At 34.0% G+C, this 21,964-nt stretch overlaps 1 protein-coding gene across 1 annotated transcript; it reads left to right on the forward strand.

Moving 5' to 3' along the window:
- Nucleotides 1–1,263: 1,263 nt before the first annotated feature.
- On the forward strand, nucleotides 1,264–21,909 carry LOC100645352 (cilia and flagella-associated protein 47). The gene is made up of 29 exons (XM_048413002.1): nucleotides 1,264–1,393; nucleotides 1,573–1,850; nucleotides 2,609–2,746; nucleotides 2,952–3,177; nucleotides 3,254–3,351; nucleotides 3,683–3,813; nucleotides 3,900–3,962; nucleotides 4,645–4,968; nucleotides 5,215–5,403; nucleotides 5,528–5,583; nucleotides 5,822–6,073; nucleotides 6,803–7,188; nucleotides 7,791–8,175; nucleotides 8,750–9,035; nucleotides 9,306–9,625; nucleotides 9,868–10,382; nucleotides 11,030–11,306; nucleotides 11,390–11,682; nucleotides 12,223–12,459; nucleotides 12,666–12,834; nucleotides 13,142–13,377; nucleotides 13,666–14,008; nucleotides 15,111–15,269; nucleotides 15,338–15,551; nucleotides 15,720–15,938; nucleotides 16,721–16,917; nucleotides 18,667–18,892; nucleotides 20,243–20,404; nucleotides 21,723–21,909. The coding sequence occupies exons 1-29, from the start codon at nucleotides 1,286–1,288 to the stop codon at nucleotides 21,863–21,865; spliced, it is 6,630 nt and encodes a 2,209-aa protein (XP_048268959.1). The 5' UTR covers nucleotides 1,264–1,285; the 3' UTR covers nucleotides 21,866–21,909.
- Nucleotides 21,910–21,964: the final 55 nt, after the last annotated feature.

The raw sequence follows: 21,964 nt of genomic DNA on the forward strand, positions 1-21,964 counted from the left end.
TTAAGTTATTTTTGTAAATTCCATTTATATTATAAGCGTTAATTGGATGAAGCAAGTTTTACTTATATTAAATGTGTTGAATAAAATATATTATGTACATCAACCACTTTATTTTACTTTTACTTCACGCAAATAAGATAATACATACATACGTTACAAAATTATCAAACAAAAGAAGCCTTTGATTATATTTTCATTCTGTTGTTAAAGAAGATAGGATTAGGTTAATATTTATTTTATTAATTATAAGCAGACATCTTTATGAATTATAAAATGGCCTTCGATACTCAGTCAGTGATGGGAAGAGCACATACTGTTGTAAGTGAAATATGCTTAACTTTGGTTTTTTTGTGTAAATTTTATAAGCTAGCTCGCACATATCACTAATTTGCTACAACAATGACATAACTTAAAAATCAGAAAAAAGAAGTTTTGACGTTTTGAATCGTTACAATTTTATAAGAACATCGTATTAAAATCTTGCCATCTTGTATGCTAAATTGATATAAGATGTTGGACTTACACAAAAATATTATTTCCTCATTTTATTCGAAACCAATAGAGACAAATGTAAAAATGCAATAACAGTTATAGCTCTCTTTGTGTGGTAAGTTTAGGTAGCTCACTTACAAGACTCAACTCATGAAATGATATGATAAATATATTTGAAGATAAATCCAGAATGCTTAAAAAAAAATTATTAATAAAATTATTAATAACGTTAGTTTGATTTATTTAATATTATTCTGCATATAATTATCAGAATTTTTATGCATATAATGTTTTCTGGAATAATATTTGATGGATAAAACAATTTTCTATCGAGATTTATTTTTTAATCATATTTTTTAAATTTAAAATTAAAACTATATTCTTTAAAATTATGTTTTCTTCTATAAAAATATGCATTTGTACAAGAATCCTCGGTCTTAAAATTACTATCACTAATATTCTTTCAATTTTCAAGATAGTGACAAAAATACATATTTAATCCGAAAATCACATAAAAGAATAATTTTGTTGTAGAATTGCTTGGTAATATATTGAATTAAAGTTACTCTTCTATAAATCCAAGATAACGTGACTTGTCACGTTCTGTACCTGTGGTTTTCAGTTTCATTTGCAATTGCAAATTGCTGATTACGAATTATGAACTTTAAATTTTTTTCAGTCCAGTAGTTCCATTGTGCTCATGAAAGAAGGTATCGAGATTCAACAAGTTCCACGTTCGTATGACCAATCAGCAACCGCTAAACACGATGACGTTTATATATATCCTAGTTTTATGGAATTTAAAGAAGCTAGCGAAGGAATTACGTGTCATCAGCGTATCATTATTAAGAATACTGGACAAAAATCGGCTTTTATTAAAGTCCATCAAACCAAGTCAATAGTACGTCGAAACTAAATTAAATTTTTTAATTGGAAATCAAATGTAATTTATCGTACTATACATGCTTTTTAGAAGTTAAAAATTTTTATGTTTTTGAAGGTTAATATCCTAAAAGCAAATATAATAATAGTAAGTCGATTAATAAGATATTTTTGTCCATGTATTCAATTATTTTTCAGTCGTTTCAAGTGGAAAGTTTGGATAAAGGGATATTGTTAAATCCAGGATTAAGTATATACACGGTAGTAACGTATTCTTTTAAGCGACCGTCTTTATTGCGTGCAGTAATACCAATAGAGATTAATGGGAAGATTCTTGATTATCGCGTTATTTGTAAATTATTAGTCGAAGGTATTAGTATCGAACCGAAATCAATTGACTTTGGAATTGTCGATATTGGTCACTCTTCTGGTATTAAAATAATTACCCTGAGGAACGAAGGCGGCAAAAGTACCAGGTATTGTATGTATACAGAGTGTCTCATTTTAACTGATCCACGTAAATATTTCCTAAATCAGTAGTTTTTAATCTGTTGGGCTTTTGGAGGACTCTTGAAATCCTCACACGCGCAAGTTATTATTCTATTCTTTAAATAAAAGTTATTTTGTATGTGTATCTATTTATAGTGGATCTCTTCCCTCCAAAAAAGTTGTTGATGAGCAGCTGGTGAATGTTTTAAATATATATATTTGGTATATTAAGGATTTAAATTTTGAGAAGTCTTGGAGTTCCGTGATAACAAAAACTTATTTATAGTGGTTCCGTGATAAAAAAAAAAAGGTTAAGAACCACTATCGTAAACTAGATATTATTCGTAAACTAGATATTTCAAGTAAAACCTGTTTTAAGGTGGATGTTTTATGATGATCACTAAATTTGTCTAGACGAAGACGATTTTGAAATCTCAAAGTGATCCTTTTTTTTTTTTTTTTTTTTAATGTAACTATACAATTTTTGTACGTTTGTGATTTTCTACACAAAGAGATATTACGGTAATTGTATCTGAAAATGCATAGTCTAAAAGGTATTTTAATGTTAATTTCATTTATATTTCCGTGGATTAATTAAAATGAAACGTGTATGTATTTCCTTTATTTCCCTCACAACCTATTTTTCAATGATCATACTACTTTCAAATATCTTACTGTTAATGTATGTACTTACGTGTGTATTGCTGGTCCGTGGAAGTTATGTTTATTAACATGAAATTAACAGATTTTCGATTGATCTTGGTACAAATGATTTAGAAATCACAGTTCATCCCATGCGTGGAATCGTTAAACCAAACAAGCCGGTTCAGCTGACTGTTGAATTAATTGGCATGAACGAAGGATCATTTTTCAGTGAAATCTGGTAAATTTTCTTACCTATATTAATTCAGATATACACTGAGACTACAAAAACTACCATTTTGTTTATTTACAAAATTCTTTCCTATCTTCTACTAGTTCCAGTGCTATAACTTGTACTAATTGAGTGTGCCACCACAGGGCGATTAAACAATTAATAAACAATTAATAAGCAATTAATAATAAAAAAAAGGGTGTTTTTCTTTCAGGATCAAATCAGTTCCAAATATACGCGTCCCTTTTAACGTCAAGGTAATCGTACCAAAACTTGTAATTTATCATCCGAATACAACTGGAGATTTCACTCTAATCGATTTTTCGCAAACCGTCGTAAATACTCGAAAGTACGATTCGTTTGTTGTACGAAATATTTCCTCTCAAGTAGCTAGTTATGTGGTGCTGGGCGAAATCGACAACGAACTTATATGCGTTCGGGTAATTTATTTCAATTGCAACTAACAAAAGATGGGGACTCGAGCGCAGGAAATTATAACGAGTGTGCTCTTCGTAGGACATTAACCGCAAAAAATATCCTGTGTACAGAGTTTTTGAAATTCGACCGCTTCAAGGTCGTATTGGGCCATTCGAGGGTATTATTTTTGAAGTAGGGTACGTTATATTCTCGACAAATAATTGGAAACAATTTTGGATTTAAAATATCTACGATAAAGAAAAATAAATTTCAATGTATTAATAAATTCAACATGTATTTTAAATTTTCAATATAAATATTTCTAGTAATTACCCATTTCGCGTTTATTTGAAATTTTTTACACTTGTTTATATTTGTTACAAACGGAATTGGAAAGAATATAAGAAATCCTCTTTGAAATAAAATAACTATGAAAATAAACAACTACACGCCATATATAATCATAAAGATAATGAACAACATAAATAATAATACGAAATTACTTATTAAAAAAGGATGTAATTTTAGGTTTACACCAATAGACGGTTTAATGCATTGGCGAGAGACGGTAGAAGAGAAATCGAACACACAAGAAAAGGATCTCATGGCTTTCATAAGAATCGTCAGAGTACACGTCACCGAGACCAAACACATTTTGAGTACATTGTATTTCATATATTTTCCACGTGTTCCTTGTTTACTTTAACGAAGGTGAAATAACAAATTTTATTGTAAAAAACTGCAGGAGCCAATGACAGTATACGAGACGCGCTAACTGAGACGTTACAAACTATTAATCATCAAAAACGTTAGTATTCCATATGCATAAACACTAGTAATGCCTTAATACTCGTGTATAAAGAACAAAAAAAAGCATCAATCGATGAATAACAAAATACAGGATGCCATTTAGAAACATGCCGGTGTTCTTGATATCTGTTTAAAAAAATGAACATCAGAAAAAATTCTTTTCGCCATTGCATTTACCCCTTGAAATAGTGTTTCCTCGTGTCGAGAAGTTTTTTCATAAGATTGTTAATAAGACAAATATTTAAGTGATCTCATTTAACTGAGACACTCTGTAATTTACATTATAAAAGTCTATTTCTGTTGAAACTTAAATATCTAAAAATATAAATGCATTACGGCCCAAGTTACATTCAATACTTTGTGATTGTAATGATATATTTCTCATCAAGAATAATACTATATAAATGACGTTAAATAATAACAAAATAAAATTTGTCTCCATTAAAAGCACGATCGAAACTCGAAGAATGAGAGATATGTCATCTAATGATCATCGTGAAAGATAAAGATCTAAAGTTTATTTTATTATTATATAGCGCTATTATTAGCGATCGAGACCCAATGAACCACAAATAATGAAATAATAAAGTGAATATTGCAGGACTGTATTCGTAACATGAAAGAAATCTTTTTTCGATGATGTATTTCATATTTAATAATATTATAAATGCCAACAATAGATGTACCAATAATGAACGACTACTCTTCGTCCACGTTGACTGAAACCAGTATAGAATCTGGTCTGAACGATACCGTAAGACTCTGTCTCCATGGCGAAATGGAAGCGGCGCGTTTATGCTTCGAACCAGATATTCTCTATTTCGGTGATCTTTATGTCGGCGAAGACTCACAGCGTGTACTTCGTATATCGAATCCATTAAAATTCGCAACATTACTCTGTAGCTATGTGCGTAACGCATCAGCTCGTTGCTATCCAGAAACTATAATGCTGAAACCGGGAGGATCTATAGAAGTCCTGTTGAAAGTTCGAGGAAAGGAGAATGGTATGTAATCGTTAAGATCGCGGATCTTTGTGCGTTTATTGGAAATTTAAACGTGCAGAAATGTACAGAATATGCATAATACGCAAAAGTATATGAAATATCATAAATTTGTTGAAATATAATAAACAAGAGAGCTGTGATAAAATATTTATTAAATTTTTATATAAGCTTCATCGTTCGCGTGTTTAGAAGCACTCGGAAAAGTTGAAACGAACATTTTCCAAAAACTTACTTCTTCTACTGCAGTTGATTCGTCATTCGAAGTTTACTTCGACACCGCAGCCGACTCGTGCGAATCAACGAAAACTAGACGTCAAACGAAGATAAAAGTAGGAAGGTATGCTGTACAATGTAGGGTGAATGTGAAACTGCTGACCACCGTGAAACGATCATGTTCATCACAAGGGCGAAGTATTTCCGATAACTATTGTGAAGGTAATTAATACATGGTATTTTTATAATGTTCTTAATTTTCTCGGAATTTGCACTTACTAAAGATTAAAAGATCAAAAGATCAAAGATGAAAATAGACGACTACAAAATTATTATTCCTCTGCAGGTACATGGAAGCCCCTAACAGATAATAGAAAGACACCATCGATACAACCTCTTTCAGTAAGCTGTGTTAAGAATCGATATATGTATATTGTGAGAAAGTGAGTCGAAAATATACCGGGACATTTTTTTGTACGAAGCTTCATTTCTGAGTAAATCGATATTAAAGATTTGTTGGTATGGACTATGCTATAGTATAGACCATTTTGTACAACCTTTTGTTAAGTACTCTATATACTTGTTCATATACTTTACTTTTCACCTAACGATTTAGTGTTGTGTTGTATTTTATCTTTAGATAAAACCGAGGATGATAAAGCCGAAGAAAGAGATCGTTGAAATAAAATGCGAGGACGACGAAGAAATTATACAAAAAGTTGCTCATATTCCTAAGTGGAAACATAAAGATGTATCAGGAACAGTGAAGTGCCTCGCGTCTTCGGGCAAAATGTTATCGACTCTAACTGCTAGTACCGAAGTTCTAATACCCCTTTCTCCTTTGCAAATATACAACGTACGCATGTATCCTACCTTATTTGCTTTTGGAATGGTAAGTACTTGATTAAATTTTTTATACTTATATTTATTCATATCTTTTATATTCAAACTAAAAAAAAATCGTTATATTAACATAACACTTCAAAATGTTCCTAACATTATTATATGTATTATTTACTTTATTATTGTTCATTTCTTAAATCTATTTCTTTAGACTGGGTCCACCGAGGGTTGAAACGCGGCGTCTGTTACAAAGTTTTTTGGACAAAAATCGAACCCTCTTTAATTGGTACTGGACTTGTTTAAAATAAAAACTTGATGTAACGTATTTTTGTTAATAACTTTTTAAGGAATACCGAGCGGCGGCTAAAATCTCCTGAAGTTTACTCAAGAGAGTGTCCTTGACAACTTACGTCAAGGTCAAAGTCATTGGAGCTATGAACCCTGTTGTCAATATTTTCCTATATTTTTACAACGGACATAATGCAACGGGCATCATTTCAACGCTCGTGTGGTCCCAGTCTAAATCTGTTAATCTTTGTATAGCTTATGTCCTTAATCACTGTACATGTACTATACATGGATATTTGTACCCTTAATTAGAATTTCCTCCGTTCTTTAACTTCACAACTTTCTGATTTCTGGTTCCTCCTTCTATTCCTTCTCTCTTGTCCTCACTTCTGCTATTCCCTTCCCATATGTCGCTTCTAAGCGTGTTCCAATATCTTCCTGACGTTATCACACGTATAACAAAAATTGAGATCGTACAACACTGTCGTAGGTTGTCCCAAGAAGTCGCAATTACCAACAACTGATCGTCGAAAATTTGAACGACTTTCCAATCATGATTCGCCTGAGGAGCTTGTCCTCCAAGTGCATTCATTTCCCGAAGGGGAATCTAATTATTTTGCCACCTGGTCTGCACGCCACGCGATTAGTTGAATTTCGAGCGCATCATATCGGCAAATTCAACGGTTACATTGATTACGTTATCAACAACAATCATTCGTTCGAGCTTGGTGTCACTGCTAATATCGTTGAAAAACAGTTATCATTGGACTCCCGTGAAGTAATGCTTGGAGAAGACTTGGTCAAAGAAGAAATCTATCGGCCGATGGATTGTACTGTTCAGATTAGGAATAAGTTGGATGCAAAAACGAGCTTCCGGTGAGTGATTTGTCTGAGTAAACTAAAATGATTTCGTTGGCCAAGGAAAGTAGATTAGATTGTATGACACTATCACACATGTTAATTTATATATGTGGTAACTTAATGGGTCTTAGAGTAAGGACAAGTAATGATGTTTTGGTTTAACAAGTAATATTCAATACAACGAACTGATTACAATATTGTCGTACGTCTTATTATCATACTCGGCTCTCAATTTCCCGATTCACACTCTCCGGCTCCTCCATTAGCACTCTCCGGCTTCTGCACTCGCTCTCTCTGACTTCTCAACTCACACTGTACGACTTCTAACTGATACCCCCTGGGCTAGCATCCCTTTGTCTTTTCTTAGCCCCACCACGCATGTGTTCCGCGAACACCCGTGGCCAGGGTCACGTAGGCCTTTTCTACGAAACTATTCACTTGAAAGGACCGACGGCACATTGATGGACCCGACGACGCCTCGGCTCTCGCGAAATTGTTTATGGTTCGACCAATATCTTAGGCCTTTTGTCCACGATACTACATATATGAATGAACAATTCCTATAGCGATAATCGACACAGACGCAAAATCATTAAAATTCTGCCATTTTCGATCAGATGGGAAGTACCTGCAACGTGTTGCTTCTTCGTTGAACCGATATCGGGTGCAGTCCGTGGAAATGCTTCGTTGTTTTGTTATATATACTACAAGCCCGATTTTACAAAGTTCAGTTCTACCGAATTGATAATAAAATGTGAAAACAGCAGTTATAGTACTGTACGTGTGAGCATGCCAGTACAGACGCCCAAAGTTAACTTCATCAAAGACCTCATAAATGTCGGTGACATTCCACTAAACCTACCAACAAAAACGGTCGCTGTTTTGAGGAATTTTGAATACATCGAAATTGAATTCGAAGTTGATACTTCGTCTTTGGTTCATGGATGCACTGTTAGTCCTCTTCACGGAGTATTGGCACCTCGTGGAGTTGCCATCTTCGAGGTAAATATGAAAAAACCTTACAGTTTATTTTAATACTCAATTGGTATCGTATTTCTATCGATTGTAAATGATATTAAGAATCCATAATAATTTAAATTAACATAAGCTAACAAGGATTCATAGTGCAGTCGAAAATATTCGACACGTATTTCTCTTCCGTTATTTACTTTCTAATACTAATTAAGGATAATGTTGTCCTTTCTAAATTTTCCTAACATCATTATAATTTTCATTTCCTGATAGCGCTATAGATTTCTTTTACTTTCTTTTTTTAATTTATAGTAATCCTTTTACCTCTCAGTTTAGGTTTATATCATGTTTATTTATCATTATCTTCCGTAATAATATTCTATTATACTTTATTTATTATCTTATCTAAATAAATGATTAGAAAATTAGTTTTATCATTTTTTCTCTACTACCGCATTTTCTTTTCTCCTTCTGGCTTTCGATAACTAGACCTTCGCAAAATTTGTCCCCCTTTCTCTCTATCACCCTTGGCAGGCTCCTTTTATCTGTCATGAGAATTTTTATATAACTGAGATAATAAGAAATCTTATTTTGTACATTGCAGATTTATTTAACATTTAGCTTATGCTTTCATTTTACTCTGGTGATTCGTGTAACGATACAGAAACACGTAAACGTTCAGTTTAAAATCACAGGCAACGTAACGTTCCCGCAATTAAAATTGCATCCGAACTCCATTAACTTACGGCGAATAAGTGCATCCGCGTATCAACATTGCTTAATCACCGCATCAAATATTGGAACGACTATGTTAAAATTGAGATTTCTATTAAATGAGTATCCAGAATTTCGTATTTCATTATCCTCGCAGAGGCAAGATCCTGGAATAGGTATGTTTAAATTCGAATTTATTGATAATCAATTGCTATGCTATTGCAGTTATTTAGAAAAAGAGACCCTAAAAAAAGATTTTAAAATTGATCCAAGTTAGTTTAATACGTATATTGAAATATAAATATTTTCTCAAATAAAATATCAGATATACGACGAACACCATTTAGCATAATTAATTATAGATCAATTTCAATTAGTTTGATATACATAGTAATGTGATATTTAATAAAAATTTCATCCAGGCAAGTTTCCTACATTTTTAACAGGCAATAAGGACACTATGCTTGCACCAAACACTAGCCAAGATTTTCATCTTCATTTCGAACCCATCGACTTGGCTAGTTACGCATTTTATCTCCCAATCATCATCAACGATATACTCGGCCCTGCATTAATGACGAGTCACAGATCGTCTAAGCCTTCAGAATATTTGAAACAATTCAAAAATCATTATATCGGCGTACCTAATCTCATTCTGCAAAAATTGCCTGCTACCATCGTGACGATGCCGATTGATTGTACAGTCGCAGGACACTTGATTTTCTTTAACAAACTGGTGTTTCATTTCAACATCCTAACGAACAACGTAAGCGTTCAATTATGGAAACAACAAGGATAATCTTCTCGAAAAAAAAAACACTCGTAGTAAATGTTATAATTTTGCTTTGTATATTTTATATATTTCTCTATTCGATATATGCTCTATAAATTTCTGCACTTTTCAATTCTCCGTAAACGCGCGAAAATCTGAAAATGAAAAATTGCAAAATTACCCTAAAAATAATCGCGATCGTTCTATTCGTTATATATAAAATTTCGATTCTAAAGGTGTCAGACGAATTCTGCATAGAAAATCGCGAATCAGTGGAGGAGAAGATCGTTCAAATAGACATCAGCAACTTCTCGATTGCCTCGTGTCCGTTTTCGATTCAATGGTCAGCGGGTGAAAAACCGACTGTTAACTCGGACTGCATTCGATGTACGTTGCAAAAAGGAGAAAGGTCTGGGTTTTTGCTGTCGTTTCAGCCTAAATCTCAAGGAAGTTATTCCGTCGAAGCGCCAATATTCATCCGCAATGAATTGAATGGTCAGATGTTTAATAAATTATGCCTGGTCGGTGAATATCCTGCCAGCACTATTAAGGCGGAATTTTCGGAAATATTCTTCGCACCTGTGCCGTTAAATACTTCGCTGGAAAAGAAGTTTCGATTGTGTATGCGACACTTCGAGAAAGACGTGGTTATCTTGTCGAACATTATGCCACCTGAATATTCCAGTGGAAAATATACGGAAAACGTATTTCTTATAAATTTTATCGACACAAATATCGTGCCCGCCTCCGAGTAAGTAATTCTTTGAACCACTACAGAAAATGTTGTGATTTTGTGATCGGCAGACTGCGGATTTTTATGCAACTTCATATTTTTATTAACGTGAATAAGGAAATGTAGTTTACATAAACATCTATTTGGCTCGTTAAATATCGCCACCAGTACTTTACTTTGTTATAGGCTGCGTGTCTTAGCTTTTACGTTTATGGTTTAAGATTAGGTTAGGTTTAAAACAATTGATCGTATCCAGTGTTGGATAAAATCTTAGTGCAATAGCGGATAACGAATTAAGACAAAGAATGAATCTAATGAACAGGTATTTATCCATCTAACTTATATTCAGGTAAAAATTAATTCAGATTAAGTTCTATATAATCATGTTATATATATATATATATATATTTATAAATTATACCGTATATGTATACATATGTATATAAATACTTTACTATAGTATTTTCCGTGTCTTTGCATTACATGCATTTTGTATATTTGCAATTTTTAGGTAATTTCTCAAAAATGCATAAAAATCCGCAAGAGAGATACTAATAACATTTTGAAAAGTATTATTGAAATAATCAAATGAGAAGTACATATGTGTCTTCTTAAAATTAGACACAATATCGAAATAATCTTTATCGTAAACTGTCTTTTACCAGATACTCAGAACTGGAGGTGAAGATGGTTTTCAAAAGCGAGGTGTCTGTTTCGTTCCGCGTGGTCGTTGAATTCTTTGACAGCGATGGAATAGCTGTCTGCCCTGTAATTGTTCATGCTACATCCGAAAACAGTTTGCTGACCACGCACATGTATATAAGAAACCCGATCATCGATTTTCAATGGTCACTGAGCATCGATAAAAAAGTATCTCGAGCTTCCAAAACGTCTGATAGTTTCACTGACGACGAAGAATACGAAGTAAACTCTTACAGGCCAGTAAGAGAATCTTCTTTTTACAAGAACTCGCGCCGATTATGCGCGTGTTGCGAATGCCTCGAACCTGTACACTTTAATTTCAGAGACAAATGTCAGAACCAAGAATAGGCATTCTCACGTATTTCGGTCGAAAGAGTCGAGTATCGATTGAAAAATTGATGGAAGGTAAGCTTAAATTAGCGTTGTACGAATCGCAGGTCCCATACGAAAAAGAGACTCTTAACAACGTTGATAAATTGGGGGAAGATACGAAGAAAGGTCTAGCAGAAATTCCAAACGAAAAATCAAAAGAATCCAGCCCAAGATCCGAATCAAAAGTCGAAGATTTTCAAGAGGCAATGCAGTATCCCTTCTTTCCTTTTGATGGCGAAGGCGAGTGAGTTTCCTTCAGAGTTATATCATGTTTTTCATTTATATATCGTTGATTTGTCTTTTGAGAATCGTTCGACAACACGACTTCGACAGATATCACGACTGGTGATATCGTCAGTGACTATAAAAGTGACGCAAGTCGAATATTTTTCATGCAGAAAATCTCGCATATTATATATATACGTCTCATATATTATATATACGTCTCGATATAACGTAAGATAAACTAAAAACTCAACTTCCTTAAGTTTTAGACTTACACCATTTTCATAATCATCAGTCCAGATATAGGTAAGCGTAAGTGTATGCATAGCCGAAGAATTTTCAACATCGATTTATCCCGAAATAAAGCTCCGTACGAAAATACGTTATTCTACAGTTTCAATTTACCTTTTCATGCAAATTCACTCTTCTTCAAATTGTATCTCTAATTTGGACATATCTTCTGTAAAAGAAATTAAGCATAACAGAAATATTTTATAATTGCCTCAAAACGGCTGTGAATAGTTTCGCTTTTTATCTTTACATGTTATTTCAATTATAGCGAATATGAAATTTATATGAACCAAACACTAAAGGCCGCCGAAGAGTGGATGCACAGTGGGCCTTTCAAGTTTAACTTTTATGCTGACATTTTGTGCATTAAAATGGCACTGTCCAAATATTATTCAAAGAAACCAACAGACTTTAAAACTGCGACACGAAAAGGCCCGGAATTAGGGTTTGTGAGCGTGCTGGAATCGTTGATAGGGCCGACAATTTATGATTACATTGGACGATTGTGAGTATTATGAAACTAACGATGTAATTCAAATATAACGATATTAATATAATATAATATAACACAATATATTTATAGTTAATTCTTTTCCCGAATTGCCTTTTTCTGTTTTCCATTATTTTAAGTTTGAATTTTATTTTGAGTTTTCTAGTTACATAAAACATCCTGTATATGTACATGTATGTGAATCTATTTTCGTTCCGCAGCAAAGAACTGCCAGGAAAAGATATCGACAGGGTAAATTATATATATAATCTTTACGACAATATTCTTAAGTTCTTGACGAAGTATGGGGCTTACTTGTGCCACGTTCAACCACAATTTTTACTCAATTACGAGGAATACATCGTTCTTCTAGAAAGTTCACGTTCTAAAGTAATTATAACATTAAATTTTCTCATAGAAAAGAATTCGATCCTGAAAGGATTAATAATATAAGCAGGGAAAGTTCTTCTGTCAAATTCAAAAATAAAAATTCGAAAATTCTAAATTTCCAACGCTTTAAAAGTAAATATATTACAGAAGAGAACATAGGGTTATATAAAACTTTTCATTGTTATATTATTATTATTTATTTTGTTATTACTGGCATTTAGTATTATTATAACTAACTGAAAACAAAGTTATCGAGAAATCCTTCTTCTTTTATTCTTCCTTGATTCTCAAGAAATTTATACTCCAGGCCTATACACGAAGATCGGGAATAGAGCTATCGATGCAAGAAAAATTGTCACCGCTGAAGTTCGAATGTCGTAGCAAACAATGCTGGCTAGATGTGATATTACAAACATACAAATGTTTCGTATTACCGCTGTTCCCTGAGAACAAAGGTAAAGACGAATCTTCGCCTTTGTTCACCCCGCAATCTTCTAGACGATCTACTATTCAACAAGCATCTGCAGCGCCATCTATATCGAGGTTCGTTTAAATTTATACATATATTAGACGTTGCTTTCAAACAAACTACTGACTACAACTAATTGTCACAAAGTTCAAAATTTACTTTCCCATGTAATTTCTTCTTCCCTTTAATATGCCTGTCGTTGTTAGGCAGCGGATTTTTACGCATTTATGGAAAATTTCGGCGTGGAAAAATTATTGCAGGATGCAGTAGGATCCCTACGCGTAGCATAATTTTTGCTCTAAGAATTGCAAAAGTTAATCGGAAAATCACTCGCTTGAGAAGTACTCGTTTGAATGTTCCAGCTTCCGCAAGCAATACGAAACTCACAATACGATAATTGAAAACATCAGCACAGAAATATCGTTCAAGTCACCTGACAATAATTATTCTTTTGACGAATCGTTCTTATTGGAATGGTTGCATCGGCATTACGAAGAGGCACGTAAACAAGAGTGGATGACCGATCGTCGCGTGGTTTTAAATCCCGATGAGAATAATGACGTGGCGGAGGCTCGAAACATCGAGAATTTCGACAGAGATTTATCCGATTCCCTTGTCTTAATTACTGTCACAGCTGCTTACTGTCCTTTTCTTATTGACCAAGACTTGAGTGGAATTTATATCCGTCCACGGAGTTACGAGGAGGTAATACAGCACGCGTACAGTGGCTGACGAAAGCATACGAACACTCTTAGAAGCTTATTACGTATATGTTATGCAAAATATTATTATATACTTTCTAATATTTTACAATATCTATAATATTTTATAATCTTTATAATATTCTCATTAGTAACGAGACACTACCATCGTGATTATACTGGTCAAATTTGTAACTGATATGGAAATGTACACAAAGCAAATGTATAAAAGTTACAAAACATTTACTGAAAACATATACTTCGTAAAGATCACCAAAGTATTTGAACAGTCAATTGCTCGTTAATAATTATTAAATATTAGTTACTAATTAAAGTATACATATACATATAACTATATTGATAAGTCACAATATTTAACGAGACGATCTTTAGCGCTAATTGTATAATACGTTTAAAATTATTTTGCGCCGTATACTAACACTTTGCGGACTGGAGAATTTGCATTTTATTTACTTCATGCGGTATCCTATAAAAATGTTAACTACTATTAAATAAAATAGTAAAAAAAGCAATAGATGCTATAAAAAGAATGTTATGAATGTGTTTCTAAACTACATACTTGAATAATACGAAACCATCATTAATATATTAGATATAATATTGGTCGTTCGAAAAGTTCGTTCCGATTTTTAAGGAATTTAATCAACGTAAAAAATCATATTGGGAAGTTTTTCGCCGAAAAACCTGAGAGGTCCTGGAAGGATGGAAGTTCTGCGGATTCAAGTTGCGTGAAACATGGAGGAAGGTTGTGGAATAAAATTGCACCTATATAATTCAATAAATGTACATCGAATCGAAATGTACATTGGAACGAACTTTCCGAGCGATTTTTTGAATCTTTTCAATCAGAGCTATCTATATGCTTATCACAGTATATGGTCCTCAAAGTGCTAATTATTCACTAACGATAAGTGTTTGCACAAAATGTCCTGTAACTTCTCTGTACATTTTCGGATTGGTTTCAAGTTTTACTACTACACTCGCGATGGTCTCATTAAAGAATACCGCTGGAATTTCAAAAAGTTTCATTTAGTGGCTGTGACACGTTCGTAAAAATTACCAATATATGCACTTTATTATCGAAGGCACTGCACAATGCTATTTGCGTGACAAATGCGTGGAAGAAGATACGACTTGGTTTTGTAATTTCACCATTGGAAATCATCTATCCAAACTGCGTTAAAATGTTGATGTTGGTTAGATATTTATTTAACATACTGCCAACGTATACCCCTAGGGCTAAGGTACGCGAACATCTACTTCTGTAGGGATCAAATTTTGGTAGAAATCCGAAGCTTAACAATGTTTGCAGATTAAATTTAGCTGCCCTTTGACCGAGACTGTAACCAGGCAACTAAATTTCACAAATCCAACCGCACACAGCATCGGTTTCTTGCTATTATTTTTTGACAACGATAATGAATTTTTTACGATAATTTCGTCACAACCGATCATCAATCTTAACAGCCACGGTACTGCCATAATAAAGATACAATTCCACGCTAAGAAAATAAAAGAGACTAAAGGTAACTACTTTCCTCTTCGGCATGAAATAGAGTTTGATTAACATTTAGAAGGTTTTAATTATCTTCCCTTTCCTGTATCCTATGTAACTCAAAACTTATTATTCTTAGTGCGAGGAACGTTATTTTAGTTTCGATTTTATCGCAATTACCAACATCCTTTCTCAACAGCTTATTTACTGTTTTGTGGATCGACGATTGGTCCTCATTTTAGCAAGAATCAAATGTTCATTTTGGAGGGTCAAGCCGACTGTTTAGGAATTGCGAATGAATATACGATATGCAGCAAGCTGTACCAAGCAGTCGAAAGAACTCTAACTATTAATGTACCGTATGAAAATTCGACGGAATATGAAATTTGGGCATCGGAAGAGCGACCAACTAAACCGAGTAAGTATGCTTACTTCCCAGACATTAGTATAATTCGATAATTAAATGATGATTATAAATATTCGAATGTTGCTTGCAGATTAAATTTTAGACATCGAGACTGCGAAGCTTCACAGGATGCGGCCGAATAACATGTATAAGCGGAAATAAGGTGATTCCTTATGAAAAAAATAAGAACAGAATGTGCAATAAAAGTTTAGTTTTCGAAAAAATCGAATTTGAAAATTTATCAAGTATACTTGAATATGGCTAGTTCCAGACTGGGCAGTGCTAAATAATCGACAGGAGGTTGTTCTACGTGTAAAAATAAGTCGAAAATGTAGAATAAAATTTTTCCGTTTAGGGCACCATTTTCGAGGAAATAAAGTTCGAACGTGTTTAGTTAAGAACACGTTTCGTACACGCGATTGATAAATTTTCAAATTTATTTTTCTCGGAAATAATGTGTCTTGAGAAAAAATTTTATTCTGCATTTTCGACTTATTCTGACACGTAGAACGACCTCCTGTCGATTATTTAGTACTGGGCAATTCGTAATTAGCCATGTTCAAGCATATTTGATAAATTTTAAAATTCGGTTTTGTCGTAAACTAAACCTTAAATGAACAAATTTTATTCCTGTACATGTTATTCGGCCGCACTCTGTATATAACATGTTACAGAAAAGCTCTTATACAGTATTACGTTATACATGTACAATATATGTATATTTTTCTTTAACATATTACAAGAAGAATAATAATTTTTATATACTTGGATCTAAAGATGCAATTATTTTATAGATACTTTAAAACAGACGCGATGGTCCGAGCTACGTTTAAGAAAGATACCTCGGAGATTATTTTTAAATCAAAATTCAATCGTAGTCAAAGAAGGTACTAAAATAGCTTATCTATCAGTCACAGTGGCGTGTCTCTCGCCTTCCCATCGAAGCTTTTGGATCATTTTTCAATCTAAGATGGGCGACTTTATTATTCAAGTACGTATAAAACGCATTGACGCTATTTAACCCTTTGAGTGCTGTGGGCGCATATAGGTGTCTGGCGAAAGCTATCGGTGTGGACTAAGGACATATATATGCGCTTTCTGTAAGTGCCCGGCATGGGCTAAGGACGCATGTATGGGTTTTTCAATTTTTCCGAACACCTATGCAGAAGTAATACTATTACGTTTGTGTGAAATAAATATAAATGCATTCCTTACGGCAGTAAACAAATACCAGTAGTGCCTCGTTATTGTTGAAGTGGTCACCACTTGTAAGAAAACTCTACATCTGGTTTTTTTAGTTTTCTCAAGCACTGAATTTTTCACACACAACTAAATTATTAACTTGTGTTATATTTACTAAATTTAGTTTTCTAGTTTATTGTTTTCTAGTTTATTACCCAAATTCTAGTTAACTGTAAATTTCAATGTTTATAATAAATAATTAAAAATAACTAAAAAATAACGCTCTTGAATCACTTAATCTCGTGCAAAAGAATTACTATAACTTATTACGATTTGCGTTTTGAATAGTCAATCAACAGAGTTCAGTCTAACGAAAAAGTATTCCGTCCACAGCGATCGTCAGCGCTAGACGCGCGCCGTCCGTACGGACGACATAGGCCGCGAGTATTCAGCACTCAAAGGGATAGAGACAGTGATTTAATTTAAAGAACAATGTATGATTGCATACGTTGCCAGTGGGTTCTAGCGGTCAAGATGAATAAAAGATGTCATATAAACATATGTCACTGGAAGCATCGTTAAAGAATAGTAATAAAAAAAAAATACGAGTTAGGCCGGTATGAGAAATATTTACATCTCACAATAGTCAGAATATATCATAATACTTTTACGACCTACCTCTTTTAAGCTCTCGTTCGTCATTCATTGAAATTGCGGTCGTAAAAAAATATTTGATACCATCTGTCTGTAATAGATATACATATTCCTGATGTATTTATATTAGGTTGGCCCAAAAGTTTCTTTCGTTTTATAAGGAAATAATAGATGCACAATATTCTTCGTTTTATATTATTTGATCAAATGTCGTGATTTAATGATCTATTTTGCTCTATTAAGATAAAGACCACAACATTTAGGAGACTAGGTTCCATGTTTGTATAAAGATGTTGTAAAAGACGTAGTATCGTGGACAAAAGGTCTAAGATATCGGTCGAAGACGCCGTCGGGTCTATCAATGTGTCGTCGGTTCTTCAAGTGAATGGTTTCGTAGAAAAGGCCTATGTGACCCTAGCCACGGAACACATGCGTGGTGGGGCTAAGAAAAGACGAAGGGATGCTAGCTCAGAGGGTATTAGTTAGTTGGGAAATCGTATAGTGTTAGTTGAGAAGTCAGAGAGAGCGAGTGCAGAAGTCGGAGAGTGTGAGTGGAGGAGCCGGAGAGTGTGAATAGAGAAGTTCAGAGCCGAGTATGATAATAAGACGTACGACAGTATTGTAATCAGTTCGTTGCATTGAATATTACTTGTTAAACCAAAACATCATTACTTGTTCTTACTCTAAAGACATATTAAGTTACTACAGACATGTTTTGTAAAAGAAAGACACTCTTGGGACAACCTAATATTTTGTATAGCAGCAATATATTTTCGTCAACGCTCATCTCGTATATCATTTCTTTTTGCTATAACCGTTTAACGACACGCGCAATAACACATCTGTCACATGACGTGACATCTTATAGAGGTGAACATTTCCAACCGCTTGATTTGAAATATAGATAAATTCACAATGGCAAACATCACTAACCGATAATATCGTCGTCGAATGGGATGAACAAATTGAAAAATGCATTTGCACGGAACAGGACTATTATAATGAAATGTGTCGCTTGAATCTGACCGTGCCAATACCATCGAAAAATAAGCAACTTTGGAGTTGTGTTGCTTACATGTTTCAAAAGACGCTGGATCCGAAAGAACGACTCTTTTGGTCTCGATATTTAGGTACGTACCCAAACTGATGAATCAATTGAGGTTAAGGGTTTTCCATTTTTGCCACCAGCATCAAAGGAAACGTGCTTTGGATAATCTCCAGTATTCTGTTTTTGTTTTTTAACGTCTTGTGATCGTAGCTTTAACAACACTATACACCGTTGCTAATTCTGTTACAATTGTATTATTGTTGTTTCAACCGTTCGCGGAGAGACGCGATCGCGAGATAGCGCGTCAACGAGAGTCGTAAGTTCTCGTTACGATTAAACAATCGACGCCACGAACTAATTGATCTTCTATTTCTATTATGAGAATAGAGGCGGTTGGAATGAGCGCATACGAGAAACTACACTTGATTTGCTAACAAAAAGAGTTTAATAACAAATAAAGAATCAACAATCTCAGTCAACAATCAAACGATTAACAATTAATAACAAAAGATGACAATCAAGGTTTTGAGAACGTGTTTGCTTATTACGAGACCTTTCGTACTTCGCAGCTTGAGATAGACTGACTCTTTTGTTCGAAACCACGGATTCTTTCCTTTGTTGCCCTTCGATATCCCTATTACACACGCGTTTATTACGGTCGTTATTTATACGGTCGCCGCGTATGCGTTCTTCCGAGAATTCGGCGAAAGAAACGTAGGAATATCGATGGACATTGGGCATATCGGTATCGCGCTTTAACGGCATAGCTCTTTGTACCGCGAAGCCGTTGGAAAGTTCCGTGGTCGATGCCGCTACAAATTAAAGTTTCTTTGAACAACTTGACTAGAGAGATGATTGGTAAAACATAACAACTGTCGAGTTTTTTAATTAATTATTTTTATTTGTTTCGATAGTTGCAACACTATTACTTTCACACTAAATTCTTATTTATTCTCATTTCTTATCAGAATTTGCTCGATCGAATAAAGGAAAGAATGCATTACGTACGAGCTAATAAAATATGTATCTAGATATTGGGTGCGGAAAAAGACATCGGTTACTGAGAAACACGAGGGTCGTCTAGAAAGTAATACCCGTTTTGAAATAACAACGATACAGATGCATTTGAAAAAGTTTTCTTTATTTGTAATTTTAGTATATATACTAATATTCCATTCTCCCAGAACCTGTCACGTTTTTCGGCGAAAAATTTTTCAATATGGTCTTTCATGTCCACCAAATTCCTTAAAAATCGCAATGAACTTTCCGGACAATCCGATACTTTCTGAACGACCCTCGTATTACGTTCGGATAGTAGAACGTTAGGGTATTCGAATAATTTGTGCTCGGATAAGGGAGAGGGTCTCTGTAGGTACATGTATTTTATTTAATTTAAAGATTAATTAATTTATGTGGTTTCCATTGTACGAAGATACACAAATTGGATTACGTTTGATTCGATGGTTAATGGGAAATAGTGCGGACTCTGCTGCTATGGAGTTTAGTCATATATTTGATGCGACAGTGACTTATAACGTGATAATATCCGACACATCTGATATTCTCCGATTTCCCAAGACGTTTACCATAAACGGTTAGTATAAAATACAACGAGTTTTTAAACTATTTCTTCCTTTTTATTTCTTCATAAATAAATAAAGTAACTGCAAAAAAAATATGAGAAATAGTAAAATGAATAAAACATAAAGGTAGTCAGATGGAGATATATACATAACCACACATAATCAAGAAGAATGTTGATTAATTCCTTAACCTATGACTTACGTTTGGGAATTTTGGCCCGAAAACGTAAACCATCTCGCGCAGCCTTCGAGCCATTTGCACTTGTCTAATACGATGACCCGTACTATGCCCATAGTTGTAGGTTAAGGGGTTAAATACAAAAAATGTATGTTATATGAAAAATCAACTTTCTTCTTTTTAATAAAAGAAGAGGAAAAGGAAATGAAGGATATACAGGGTGTATCATAACACTGGGGCCCACTTCAGAAGTGGACAGGAGGCAGAAAATGAAGAAAATCCGCACAAACGTGTGCCCTATCTGACTCTCGTTTCAAAGTTATAGCCATTTTCGTGTTTCGATAATCCGTAACTGCTTACCTCCATAGAAGGTGCTCAAAATGACTCGACTTGGTCTGTATTGTTCGACATACATCTGGAACTTTTGAAAGATCGCAAAATTATTTTGCACGACCATTGTGGGCTTGCATAGAGACCTTCTACGATGATTAGCACTTGCGAATTACACGGATGTGTCTGTCTGCAATAATAATTCCTTTACATAAACATAAACTTTGTAAACTAAGGAGGTAGTTCTCCCTTGCTTTTGTGTTAGAAGGTTGAACTATGTTCGAATGCCTTGAAAATGTTACATTCGATTCTTCAGAAATTATCTTATGAATAAGTTAATAATCAGATGGAATGACTTCGCAGGTTTTCTTATTTAACATTTTTTGCATTTGAGTCGCGATATTGCCTCAGATAAAAATAAAGCTCGACAACTTGTTTCATTACAATATTTTTTTATTTAAATTACACCGTTGATGCATCGAATTTATAATACGTGGCTGGCTATTGTGCGCGCAGTAATATGAGATTCGAAAGAACAATGTGTTTACGACTCTCCTAATAACCTTTAAAACCCTAACTCAGAAGAAGCCCCCTTTACGATCGTGCTACAAACTTTTCCGACGAAGATATCACGCGAATTTTTGCGTGTTTTGAGCGGAACGCGGTTCATTGAAACTCAAAAGTGACTATAACTTTGAAACAAGGTAGAAGACAGAACACATGTTCGTACGAACATTTTTCGTTATTTTTCTGCTACCTGTCCATTTCTCAAGTGTGTACCACGTGTTATGATACACCCTGTATAAAAATTGTTCATTCAGACGTAAGGCCTTCTGCTGAGAATGTTCCAATGAAGATACACCCCTCGCCATTCGTAGATCAATTATGCCAAATAACAATGACGTTAGTCTCTGTTAACGGAAATGAACGAAGAGTGTATAAAGTCAGCTTCTTACGCGTATAAGAGTAAGTTATAAACGAATATGACATTTGTAATAGATCATGTTTATTTATTAGATGTCAGAATTATACAGGGTGTGTCAGTATACCGTAGATACATGAG

This window comes from Bombus terrestris, chromosome 16 (genome assembly GCF_910591885.1).
Source record: "Bombus terrestris chromosome 16, iyBomTerr1.2, whole genome shotgun sequence".
NCBI classification, from domain to species: domain Eukaryota; kingdom Metazoa; phylum Arthropoda; class Insecta; order Hymenoptera; family Apidae; genus Bombus; species Bombus terrestris.

Coding starts and splice junctions, on each gene's coding strand:
- LOC100645352 (XM_048413002.1), top strand. CDS start 1,286: ATGGAATTTAAAGAAGCTAGCGAAGGAATTACGTGTCATCAGCGTATC. Junction 5,404..5,527: donor TTCCGATAACTATTGTGAAG/GTAATTAATACA, acceptor ATTCCTCTGCAG/GTACATGGAAGCCCCTAACA. Junction 8,176..8,749: donor GTGGAGTTGCCATCTTCGAG/GTAAATATGAAA, acceptor TGTACATTGCAG/ATTTATTTAACATTTAGCTT.